We start from the raw sequence: 14,517 nt of genomic DNA, 5'->3' as shown, positions 1-14,517 counted from the left end.
ATGAATAACACCCTCCACAATAAAAATGATTAATCAACCTCTCATAATTACAAAAAAATGAAAATTTTTGATTGGTTGAATAAGGTTTGTACGGTTTGTACAAGTAACATGGTTTGCAAAGTAAACCTCCTCTCTCTCTCTCTATATATATATATACACACACTGTGTTTTCGACAACCCAATTTATATAATTTAAAATAAATACTAAAAAAGAAACAAAAAAATCTTGGAGCTTGGCTATTTCAAAAATAAGACCATCCCGTTCATTAAAATTTGTTAAAAATATTACACATTAACGGATATTATACTTTTAAGATTTCAATATTAATTATATTATTAAAATGTTATATAAATTCATTATCTAAATATACTTGAAAAATATTTAAAGCAACACTAATTAATACATTTAACTTCATTTGTAGAATACTTAATATTAACTTATCCCTCCTCAATATTGAGTTTTAACGGTTTTCTTCGAATTTAAAGATCTGTAGCTTCTCTTTTTTATTTTCTCTATTTTAGAATAATTGTTAACGATGCTCTTTCCTTCCAGATCAAATTACATCCATTTAAAATCATTCAGAGAGTTTTAGAACAAGATACAAAATCATTCAGAAGATTTAGAGTAATTGTTAAGGGAGATACAAAATATAAAATCATTCAGAGGGTTTTAGAACCATTAAGAGACAAACTTTTTTTTTTTGTCAAACAAGATTTATATCTAAATGATTCAGATACTACCTTTTAATCGAAGTAAGTGGAATAGTTTTATGTACCCATTTGGTAAACCTCCCAATCATAAAAGAATTAAATGCTAAAGCATTGTTCTTTCTCTATTTCGTTACTACATTTAAATATTTCTATTAATTCTATAATTCTTTTAAAAAGCCTTAACATATTAATAAATAAATAAACGTGAAGCCCATCCGCTAACAACGAATAATGGTTCTTTAGATGGATTATTAATATTCAAAAAGACATTTTTATATAATTATTTGTTGGAATATTTATATTTAAAATCAAGCAAAAGTTATCATAAAAAAACTCAAATTTAGCTTAGAAATTAAATAAATATATATAAAGTTTGATCCATTTAGTTTTTGGTTTTATTTAAATGTTAAATCGAATAAAATGAAAGAAAACGTGTTGGAGAATACACAAGACGTCAAAAGGATGTAAAACGACAATTCATCATGTATAAAAAAACTCTAGAAAACCAGAATTCGAGACCACAGGTTGGGAACTCGAATGTAGGATCTTGAAAAAAAAATAAAAAATAAAAATAAAACGATGCAAGACTTTTAAATAAATGATTTCACGAGGTAATTTTTTTTTAAATAACGTCAAATAAATGAATGCTATAAGTTAAAAGACTTATACTAGGGGGCGGATTTAAGGGGTGTCAATGAGCGTCAGTGAAACCACTAAGGCTCTGTTTGGTTTGCAGTATTGTTTTTGAGGGATTTAGATTTTATGAAAGGATTTGAAATCATTGGTGTATTTGGTTTGTAGGATTTGAAATGGAATTGGATTTCATTATTTATAAATAATTTATAAAAAAAATCGTAAATAATTATAAAAATAATTTAAAACATATTTGTCTTGCCATGTAATTACTCAACAAGTAATAAACAAATAAATAATAATAATATTAATAATAATAATAATAATAATAATAATAATAATAATAATAATAATAATAATAATAATAATAATAATAATAATAATAATAATAATAATAATAATAATAATAATAATAAATTGTGTAGTTATGATTGGCAATGGGTTTGACATAGTGAACTACTTAGTATGCTTTCCATTTATAATTTACACCACTTGGATGTGTTGCTCCAAATGATGTGCACAATCACAATCAACGTGGCCCCACACAAATATTTCTTCAATTATATATAATTCATTGGTAAAAGTAAATTGCATGAAAAAATAACGTAATTTAACTTTATTTTTATTTTAAGTAACGCATTTTCAAAACTTTTATTTTAGTATCTAAGATGTAAAGTTTTAAACATTTAAATACTCGGATAATCGGTTGAAGACTAATTTTAGATTAAAGAAAATTCATGTCACTAACTACGTTAACAAATAATACTGAGTTGGATAGCACATCAACATGATAACCGGTTAATATTTCAACCGGTTACCTGGGTACTTAAATGTTTAAAATTTTACATCTTATGTACCAAAATGAATGTTTTAGAAGTACATTACTCAAAATATGAATAAAGTTAAACTACATTATTTTTTCATGCAATTTACACTATTGATAAAATATAAGTATATATATGTTCATATATACAGATACAAATAATGTTGTGAATACACATACATACATGCTATTGTTACTTGAAAATAACGGCGCTACTGTTATAAGTTTATTAAGATGCTACTATTATTACCTGTTAAAAACAAAACCCAGAATAGACATAAAGAAACACAAAAAATCTGGTGGTTGGGCACTTTATCATGTCAACGCGGAGTGTTACGTTTGTAACCAACAATGTGTATGCAACTATAGAAAAACCGTACGAGATATAGCATTTCGAGTTAATCATATTCCATCACATGTTGGTTCTTTAGCCGATTACCTTTCGATCATTTGTCTTTTCATTTTTCATCTTCAAAGGTTTTGTTGTTGTTTCAGTTTAACGTATCAATCATTACAATCTAGAAACAAAACAGTAAAGTTAAATAAAAAAGAGCGAATTCTAGATGCTATAATTCGAATATCAGCTTTATTCTGACTTTCCAGACACGCTGCATGATATATTAATAATGACAAGCGTGCATTGCATTAAATATGTCAACTACTTTAACCAAGTTTAAATTGCTTGAGCTCACAATCTGTTGGTCGACATAATTAAACCGAAAGTAACAGGATTAGCATATTATAATCGCTAATTAAACACCAAATTAGCATTTTAAATTAAAAAAAAATCAAATGAAAACTTATAACAATGTGGATTAGTACCAAAGCTATGATTGCTAAATCTACAAAATAAAGTAAAGGAACTCTTTTAGGAAGTTCCTAATAATAAATTTAATTAAAAATGTATTAAAGTTCAAGCACTAATTGTAAATAAATTATATATATATATATATATATATATACATATATATATATATATGTAATTAATAAAGTTTATGAGCATTAAAACTATATATAACTTCGTTATGAAGTTTGGAGTACAAGAACACAAAATGAGTACGATCATGTCACAAAATTAAAAGCTTTGTTTTGTATTATTAAATCAACTTCCAAAAAAAAAAAAATTAATATCCATATTTTAGAAATTACAAAAATAGGGTTATGTATATAGGGGTTTAATTGTTTGAGAGCCTCATTATCTTGTGATAACTGCGAGAATTATTATCATAAAGTATTGTTTCATATGATTTTTTATAGAGAAAAGTCTAAAAAAACTCAATAAACTTTTTCATTTTAAATGGTTTAGTTTGTAAACTGTTTTTTTTTTTTAATGAAAAGTCATTAAACTTTCTCGTTTTGAATGATAGAGTCTTTTAAATATTTTTTTTGAATGAAAAAAGTCACTAGATTTTCACATTTTGAATGATTGAGTCTTTGAAATATTTTTTTTGAATGAAAAAAGTCATTAGACTTTCACATTTTGAATTGTTAAAACCCATAAGCACAAAAAAAAATTATAGTTGCATTTTTTGTTTCATAAGCACAAAAAAAATGTTCACATTATGAAGCAAATATATGTTAATCAATATGCTAAATTCAAGTCGTAGATGAAAAAAATCATGTAAAATCGCACATCATGCACCGGTTCTCAAAATTATCTCAATTTTATAGTTCTAAAAAATAAACTATAGTTCTAAAAAATAAACACCCTCCTTTACACACACACACACATATATATATATATATATATATATATGTGTATTTAGATAGAAAGGGAGAGAAGGAGAGAATTTAAATGAAAACCATAAATAATTTAAGAATCAATGAATCGATTTTATATTACATATTCATTGATTAATATATATTATTAAAAGTTTCATCAAAATATAAATACAATGTCAAAAAGCTAGCATATTAAGCAATGTATATATTCACTCATTATAATTATATATATATATATATATATATATAGAGAGAGAGAGAGAGAGAGAGAGAGAGAGATGTTCGTTCAAATAGAAACCAACCATATGGTGCAAACTAAGCTAACCAACCTTAACCAATCACATTCTTTCTTGACTTTAGGTTCAAATCTAAATTATAAATTAATGATAAGGATAATTTGGTAATTCAACCTTTTTGTAACCCCTAATAATTAAGGTAATTTGGTAATTCAACCTTTTTGTAACCCCTAATAATTAATTAGGAGTTACAAATCTTTTTGTAACCCCTAATAATTAAGGTAATTTGGTAATTCAACCTTTTTGTAACCCCTAATAATTAATTAGGAGTTACAAATCTTAAAAGATACCTCTAATTGTTCACGAGATTTTTCTGATTTCTTTATTATTTSATGTTCATRGTCTTCATTTCAATTGATTTTATACATATATTGAAATTGGTTGTCTAAGTGTACAAGATTTTCGTTTCGTTCAACATATGAACAGATCCAAAGGAAGTATGAACACCGAAATCATCAACTTGTTTTTATTGCAAGACACAATCGTTGTTCACACGAACACATGGACGATGTCATACGGTGCATGCCATTTTCGCTGCCTCCACGTGTTCATGTGATTAGCGACTGTGGTCGTTTACACATTCAAATGCAGTGTGATCATAACGGAATCAGCAATATGAACAGAGTGTGATCATAAAGTTCAATATGCAGTATATGTTCACAGCGTATAATATGTATAGAATAGGAACAGGGAGGTAAACCCAATTTTTTGACCAATTTACCCTTTGAACAATTGTTCATACGCATATCAATTAATACATTAATTAAATTATTTATTATTTAATCTCATTTAATAATAACCGTTTGATGATAGAATGAACGATCAAGATCGGTTTGCATAGTTTGTATCATATTATTGATTTCTATTTGAACCAGCCCCTATATATATATATATATATATATATATATATATATATATATATATATATATATATATATATATTAAATTAATGAGTTTTAAAATGGATACACACTAAAATATTTAGTTCATGGATTCTCATAATATTTACGATTTTCATTTCGAGCAAGAATATATATATATATATATATATATATATATGTGTGTGTGTGTGTGTGTGTGTGTATATACTCTACAATGGGTTGTATATGTAGAGTTTGTTTCAAATACAACCCATTGCATTTGTACAACCAATGCAACCCAATATATTGAGATGTTTATGGAAATGATTAGAGTTCATTTATAATGATTTGAATATTTATGGAAGATGAATATGGTTCATTAATTATGATCGATACTTTATATTATGAAACAATAAAAACTTCTATGAAATCACATATTAATCAAATAAAATAGACGGTTGAAATTGGGTTGTATTGGTTGCACAAATGTCAAAGATTGTATAATAACCAACCCCCCTCTCTCTCTCTCTCTCTCTATATATATATATATGTATGTATCATGTATGTATAGAAAAGAATCTTTAATTTTGTCGTTTCAAGTAGAATGTAACTTGGGTGCACATTGAAAGCACTTTGTGAAAGTGTAATTAGTTGACATATTCTGGCTTAATCATTCGTTGACTTGTATACTAATATATTTATAAAGTAACGCCTCTTCCTAATAATTAACTATCCACTCCTAATCACCTTCCTCAAACAACCCTAATACATCTCTTTAATTTTATTACTTCTTCTTCTTCTTTTAATTAATCTTCTTCACCTTCACTCTTCACCTTCAACTCCACTTCTTGCAAACCCTCAATCACCAATAAATAATACACTTCATGAAAAACATATAATATATATATATATATAGAGAGAGAGAGAGAGAGTAACATCTCATCTCAACCGTACCAGATATTATTTGTTTTATCTACATTTGGACTCACGGTTTTATAATGCGTCTAATAGAAGAGGTATCAAGTCCCTTTTAATGCAACATTTGTTCACCTTCCAACCGATGTCACTACAACAAAATCGGGTTTATAGGACACTCTCAATTTCTAAGCGTCCTAATAGACCCCTTTATAGAACTTGGTTTATAGGACAAAAAATAACAATAAATTGTCATATCTAAAGACGTTGTAATAAGTTTATATGACGTTTTTTGACGTCGTTATAAGTTTTTTAGGACACTTTAAATATAAAGCGTCTCATTAGCAACTTTATAGGACAATATTTGAAAAACTGTCATATAAATACAAGTGTCTTGTAAAAAGTTGAGTTTACAGGACACTTTCTCAAAAGTGTCCTATAAAGTTGCTAATGCGACACTTTGTATTATAAAGTCCTAAAAATTTGTTAAGACTACCAAAAGTGTCATATAAACTTATTACAACACATTTAGATAGGACGTTTTATATTTTAGTCTTATAAAGCGGTTTATTGGGACGCTTAGAGATTGATGACATCCTATAAACCCAATTTTGTTGTAGTGTATGGAATCTCTCACATATACAGTTTGAGGATATGGTAATTATACGTCAATGAACACGTTAATACTTCATAATTAAACGTGATTAAGCAATTGGAAGGTGGAAACTTAATCATGGTCAATCAAATAACAGGTACAGATTCAAAGCTAGAATGAAGTGGTAGATATAATTAGGTTAAGTGATGAGGTTCAAGAGTTAATAAAGATGGCCACTTTGAGTTATTGTGCTGATTTGCTGAATAAAAGCAAGAAGAAAGAAGGAAAAAAAAGGAAGCAATAATGCAAATTTAGGTTAAGATGGGATGCATGGAAGGTGGACAATAGGTTAGAGTTGGATCTGATATGAGAATATATGTAACCCTGTTACATTACTGTATATATATTTGATGTGAGATTATAACATGTAGGTTCCTTCCAACAGAGGCTATAAACACACAGAATGCCTAGAGTACCGACACAGAGCTAGACGGATACAAATTATTGTCTCAGAATAACAAGGCACTGCTATAATCGTAAACCTTAACTCTGATATCGTATTAGTGTGTGTGTATATATATATATATAAATATATAACCCTATTAAATGTATAATATATGATAATGGAAAGCGTAGGCAATAGTGGGTTCAGCTGAGCCTAATGATTGCTTATTTGCTATTAATAAATTAGTTCAAATAAGGGTGTTTTACATCCCTATTAAGAAATCAAAAACAAAACATAATAATGGCAAATATCCCATCATATATTATAGTGCCCAAATGAGTATCTACTCGATCAAGACGTGTTTATAAAAGCAGATCGACCGACCCAGCATTCCACGACTCCATATACTTGTTTAATTATATATATATATATATATACACACACATATATATATATATATATATAATCATTAGGGAAAACATAAAGTGTGGGAGATTTTGTTTTATAGGTGTAAATTAAAGTGAATTTTACAAATCCAAGTTAATTATATCATAAATATTTTGTTGTTATGAGTATCTTGTGCAAGATTGAGGACAAAATATGTGGATCTTTACAAGGTGAGATGATAGTGAAGATGCTAAAAGTCAATATATATTCATTAAGACAAAAAACTTAGGGTTTGGTTTCATTGGTTAATCTTTCTGCAGTCGTGCATATATAGGTCAATGGCTCGACCCTTTGGTGCAAACTCCAGTAGGTATCAACGGGCCCATTTGGTCCAATGATGTTGGCATCATGCATGTTGTTATACGTAGAAGCTCGAATAGGCATGTTTTTATCTGGGTTTTGATTTCTCAAGAATCTTGTTATGTCTCGAACCCTAATAAAATTGTGTATGTAGTTATTAAGGATAGGTTCAATGGGTCTTGTTCAGCAACGAAACCCCTTGGTGCAAGCTTAGAGTAGGTATGAATGTGGCCGTTTGGTCCAATGATGTTGGCATCATGCATGTTGTTATACGTTGAAAGCTTGAATAGGTGTGTTTTTATTTGGATTTTGATTTTTCAAGAATCTTGTTCTGTGTTGAACCCTAATACCCTGATTAGATAGATAATGAGATATATAAGGGTATGGAGATTGACTCGGCTTATCGACCTTCTAGTAAAGCGGTTGCAAAACTGTTTGAGCGCAATGTAGTGGTGAAATTACCGTCATCCCTTGCCAAGGGGACTTTCCAGCGCTGAGCATGTGTCAGACTCTATACATCGTGTTACCACTTAGCAGAATCCTGCCGAATTCTACTTCAAAAATATACAGGTCTATGAGTGTGTTTATCAGATATATTAAGCAGTAATCAATGTAAATAAAAACAATTGTTTGGTTTTTTTTTATTATAATATAATGAGTTTACTGAGTTCATTTTCCTACATGTCCAAATTTTCATATCAGGTTAAATTGGGGATCGAAAATTCATTCTCATTTTTATTCTCAGTCATTTCATTCCCCAAACAGACAACCCACAAGATTATATGTAGAGTTGGTGTAAATATACAAGGATTTGAAAATATTAAAAGCTACATTTCACATCCTTTAGATTTTGATAATCAAAAAACGGTTTCCTAAAAATTGTAACAAACTCGAGGGAATCAAATAAACATGTCCATATCACCTGATATGGTAGCAAAATCGGGATTAGAAGCAATGCAGCAGGATTAGATTAATGCGAGAAAATAGAGCGAGTTACAAACAGTAAAAGAACGCACATTTGTCCTTCTATCGGACCATTAAGCTTAAATGTGTAGGCCTGTCGGGTACTACTTAACATGTGACACTTTCGAACTATTTACTTAACATCAGGGTTTGTATTTTATCAGTCGTATGGATAAAATAAAACATATCAAGACGAAATTGTATACAATTTTCAAATATATACAACCTTCTAAATCAGTATATAGTTTTTTAATAATATTCAACATATTGATTATTTGTTTTATGATTTAAAAAACAGATTTATGAAGTTAATGATTTCAACCCAACTCTTTTATTTAAAAAAATAGAAAACTACAAAATTGGGTTGGTTTTGTATATAATTATGGGTCAAATGGGCCATTGGTATGGTAATGGCCCATTTCTGTCTCTACATTTTTTTATTTATTATCTTTTTAATATTTATTATTTTTATTAATATTTTTTTCACTGTTGTAATAAATAATATAAAAAAAATGAGATCTTATTCAATGGTAAATTCTGTAATAAATAATATTAATATTTTTACCTTCACAACATTTTTTTGTGAAGTTTCAAGTGTAAAAATGTTGTCTCACGTGTCTCATAAAAACAATTTGGTCTCACGTGAACCCAACTCTTCCATACTTAACATATTATATAAATACTAGAAGGGTATCTGCACAATGCAGCGAGATACATCTTGATTTTATTGTTTTCTTTTGTTTTTTGTCTATTGATATAATACAGTTTTATATGGTTTTGAGAAAGTGATAATGTTTTTTTTATTTTTGAACAAAATATAAATATGAAGATATTGTTATTAAAATTTTGAAAAAATATATCGATATTAATATCAAATTAACTATTTAAAAGTTCTCGTTTTTTATGTAATTTTTTTATTCAGTTTTTTTATTATAATTTAATTTAGATCTAACAATGAATCGATTTATTTTTGGTTTAATAATCTAATTTTTTATAAAGATAGTAATTAAGTATTCTATTAATTTAATAACGAATCAATTTATTTTTGGTTTAGTAGTATATTTTTTTATAAATATAATAATTATGTATTCTATTAGAACTCAACGATTATCTTAATTATATTTTAGATTTTTTTAGATTTAAAATGTGATATTTATCCTATATATGATTATGTGTATCTGCAATTAGTTACACGAATTCAAAAATAGAGGTTTAATAAGTTGTACTTATGCACTATTTACTTATAATCCTGACTTTTAAATAGTATACATAAATAAACAGTACTTCATACATAAAAAATGATTTTTAAGAATTTTTGACAAATGTTTTATAATATAGTATAGATATATTATTATTTGGATAGAAAATTAATTACTACAACCCTAACCAGATCGTCATAAGTGAAAATGATATCTGTCCAAAAAAGGGAAATTGCCCGGAACAATCAAATGACTCCATCTCTTCCATTTTTTTACCCCCTTTTTTCACTAGTACCAAAATAGTCAAGATTTTACAAGTGTCAATTTCACAACTTGCTACACGTATTTTTCTGATTTAAGAGGTTATTTGGTTCAGGTTGGGGAATGAAAATGACGACGAATGAAAATAAGAATGAATTTTTATTCCCCCCAGTTTAACCAGGAATGAGAATTTGAGCTTGTAGAGGAATGAACTCGTTATATTATATACAACAAAACATTTTCTTTTATTTTTATTCTCAATAATTACTAGTTAACACGTATAACCAATCACCCCAGTATATGATTTTGGTTGGTTTAGCATAAATTCTTCATTATTTTTTGTATTCTAGATTTGCCCCTCTTCTTTTTAAGCATCACTTTTATAAATTTAAACATTAGTACAACCTATTTATTAATATATATATATATATATATATATTAATTGTAGTCTTTAACCTCGTTCTAGTAAACCGATCAACCAATAGGTCGTAGGACGAGTCCTTGCTTCCTATACTGTTAATCAGTCCTTTTGTAATCAATTTTGATCTCGACTGTTTTCTAGATAAAAATATATGTATGCAGTTGTAACCGGTTGGATCAGTCTCATAATCAGTCCTTTTTTCCTTAATTTTTAAGTTTGTTTTTATTAACAATTTTATGTTTAACTATTTTTTTTTTCCTTTTTTGGTATCTTATTTAGAGTTTAAGACTAAATGCTTACCAGATAAATTTCTTCATCGTATAAACATGACAAATGCCAAGAATCTTACCGGGTAAGAGTAATGAGAAGGATGGAGAGTCTTGCCCAGTAAGTGAAGATGACGACTCTTACCTAGGTAAGCGCTTACCCGGTAAAATATTGCATTCGATACGTTTTGATGTACTAAAATCTTACGCATCAAAATAAATTATAGTGTTGAATGCTAAAGATAAGCACTTACCGGGTAATCTTTAAATAAATCAGTGTGGCAATATATATTTGTTAATTACAACAATAAGTCGATCATGTATTATTTTATATTTGATTATAAAAAAATTCTTCATCTTTTAACTTGTATGGATTGTTTAAAAAATCGTAAATGTGAAATATATGAAAATTTAAACTGTTTAAAGTTCCTCTGACTCTAAATATCGTTTCTAAATATTTGTTCTCTGTTAGATATTCGTAATCTTTGTCCAAACCGGCAAATACAGGTACTGAATCAAAGTCTATAATTCGATTTGATCTCAAGAGTTGCAGCGGAAAGGAAAATAACACTGCTGAGATTAGGGGTGAGCATAGGCGGGTACCCGCCCTATTTGACAGAAACCAGAACCGGAACCGGCGGTTCTTGAGATATTGGAACCGGAACCACCGGGAATCGGTTCCGGTTCCGGGTACCCGCTTCCTAAAATATTAAAATTTTGTTATTTAGAAATAAAAAATAAAACATTGCCAAAATACTAAATAAATAAACAAAAATATAAATTATACGGAATAATGGTTACAAATATTGTTTAACGATTACAAATCATAATAGACTGATAGGAAATGTTGAAAGGTTAATGATTACATACTATAATTGTAAATGTTCAAAGTTTAACGATTATATACTACGTATCCAATTAAACACACAATTTGAAAAAAATACAATCATTTTATCTCGTGACTGCGATGATTCTGAATCTCGTTTCAAATTCTCACGGTTAGAGGCCTCAGGCCCGAGAGTATGAGGCGTAGAGGCGGGACCAAAAATCTAATCTAGAGTTCTAAGTTCTTGACCTAATTTAAATTTAGTATTAAAAGACAATTAATTATATTTTTTAAGTGAAAAATTACCGGGTACCTGCCGTTCCGGATCTGGGTACCCGGTCCAAGAACCGGTTCCGGTGGGTACCCGGCGGATAACGGTTCCGAAAAAATTGAGAACCGGAACCATTCTCCATCGGTTCCGTATTTTAATAACCGAAACCACTCATATCGATTCCGGTTCCGGAACCGGTGGTTCCAAGGCAGTTCCAGTTCCGCAAGTGGGTACCTAGTTCCGCTGCTCACCCCTAGTTGAGATTTATTACAAAAACTGGAAATAAATTCCAGTCTCTAGCTCGCACATTTCCCTTGCCCTTGCTAGAGCTTTCAACATGGTATCTACCTGAAAATGTTTACAGTTTTATAAAAGTGAAGGTTAGACCGAAGGTTTGGTGAATTGTCTCTAACACCAAAAGTTCACATCGAAATATTACCATAAAACATAAATGAGAACAAGAAATGTACACACTCAAATCATATGACACCCGCACCTATTGCAATGGTTGAATCCTCTTAGGGTCACGTACACCTATGACCGATCAATTAGGCTCACACATGCCTTGATATGAGCAACATGAAACAAATTCATGTGCTACATTTGGGTACACACCTCCCATATGGTGAAACATTCACACACTCACACTTACATAAAGAAAACACGCTTTATAACCACTTAGTAAAGAAAAAGAACTCCCCGACATGAGTAATAAGGAATTAAACATTTTCCATATAAAAATGTGCCATTGTTAGTTAAAATACGATAACGTAAAACTCACTTGAGGTTCAAGCCTAGTTTCATAGCCTTAGGCTACGATTTCACCAATCGAACATCTCAATTGGGGTCACAAAAGTGAGTTATTACTCCAGTTATAACTCTTATAGATTCACTGTTAACTCCCCAATGAAATGTCCCAGAACTACTGGGCAAGCAAAAGTTGAATTTCAAAACTCAATGGGTTATGCGATTTGGCACATATGCGGCCTGGTTGAGGGACAACCTGTGGAAGTCGTTGCCCCTTTTGCGCAAACCCTGCTAGACATTATCAGCCCGGCAACTCAAATCCAATATGATTTCTACTAACATTGAGATGCATAGATTCATTGGATCGATCTAAAACACTCCTCTACCCCCAAACTACTTACCAATAAAATAATCATTAACCAAATGATGAAATCAAACCCTTCTATGGAGGATTGAGTCGATTCCACCCCAAACACCATGGGAGGATGATTCGAACAGAGATTCCTCATGAAACCCCGTATTCCAAGGCCTTCAGCCCATGGAACTCCCTTTTCTCCCACAATTGGCCGACCACAATTAAGGATTCAAACCCTAGATTAAAATTCTACCATGGCTAAAGGAACAAAGAAAAGATGGAGTTCTACTATGGCTATATGTTCATATGTGAACTCGTGTAATTCATATATGAATTATTTCAAGTGATTCACATATGAATTAATTAACTGATTCAAATATGAACGTGTGTGATTCATATATGAACTAATTAACTGATTCATATATGAATTGATTAAATAGTTCACATATGAACTTGTTTACCGCCTACTTGTAAAACTTATGAAACTATCCCTCTATTTTCTACATACCCATACGGGTAGTTATCAGGTGTTTACAGTCAAAGCCGTAAATGTAGACCAGATGAAGAACTAGTATCACTTATTTACTTCTCAAATATTTACCACTTCTCAAGTGAACTCCCCCCCCCCCCCACACACACACACACACATATATATATATATATATATTATAACGGTACTCGCGTAATGCAACGAGATACATCTCGATTTTAATGTTTTAATTTATTTTTTTGTCTCTGTCGATGTTACAATACGATTTTATGTGTTTTTAAGAAAGCAATAATGATTTTATTTTTTGAATAAAATATAAATTGAAGAATTCATAAAAATTTGAAGAAAAAAAAATATCAATAGTAATATCAAATTCATCTATTTAAAAATCCTCATTTTTATGTAATTTATTTAATTTATTTTTTTAATTATAATTTAATTTAAGTTTAACAATAAAATAATTTATTTTTGGTTTAATAATAGGGAAAAGTCTAAAAACCCAATGGACTTTAGTGTTTGAAATGATTAAGTGTTTGGACAATTTTTTGGAACAAATAAGTCATTGGACATTCCAAAACATGTTAAATAACTCATTCGACAATTTTTTGGAACAAATAAGTCATTGGACAATTTAAAACATGTTAAATAACTCATTGGACAATTTTTGGAACAAATGAGTCATTGGACAATCTAAAACATGTTAAATAACTCCTTAGACTTTTCTAAAATCTGTTGGATACATTCTTATGACTTGTACAACTAGTTAAAGTGGTAAAATAGTAAAAAAAAAAGTCCGAAAAAAAACCTCAATGAACATTAATATTTTGAACGATTAAGTCCCTAAATATTTTTTGAACCAAAAAGTATTTAAATCTATAAAATTAAACAAATATAACAAAAAAATTATTTACATTTACAAAAAAATAATTACATTTAAAAAATATTTTTGATAAAATTTATTTTAATTAAAA

The 14,517-nt window shown here is 29.0% G+C and overlaps 1 protein-coding gene across 1 annotated transcript in view; it reads left to right on the top strand.

The window, feature by feature from the left end:
• Positions 1 to 4,686: 4,686 nt before the first annotated feature.
• Positions 4,687 to 14,517, top strand: part of LOC112520185 (BURP domain protein RD22-like) — a 21,791-nt gene continuing 11,960 nt past the window's right edge. Inside the window, exon 1 of the mRNA XM_025128486.1 lies at positions 4,687 to 4,809. Coding sequence (XP_024984254.1) covers positions 4,687 to 4,809 — 123 coding nt within the window. The remainder of the gene's footprint in view (positions 4,810 to 14,517) is intronic.

The sequence above is a fragment of the Cynara cardunculus genome (assembly GCF_001531365.2).
Source record: "Cynara cardunculus var. scolymus isolate 2C chromosome LG 10, CcrdV1, whole genome shotgun sequence".
Lineage (NCBI taxonomy): Eukaryota > Viridiplantae > Streptophyta > Magnoliopsida > Asterales > Asteraceae > Cynara > Cynara cardunculus.
This window is presented reverse-complemented; position numbering and strand designations above follow the sequence as displayed.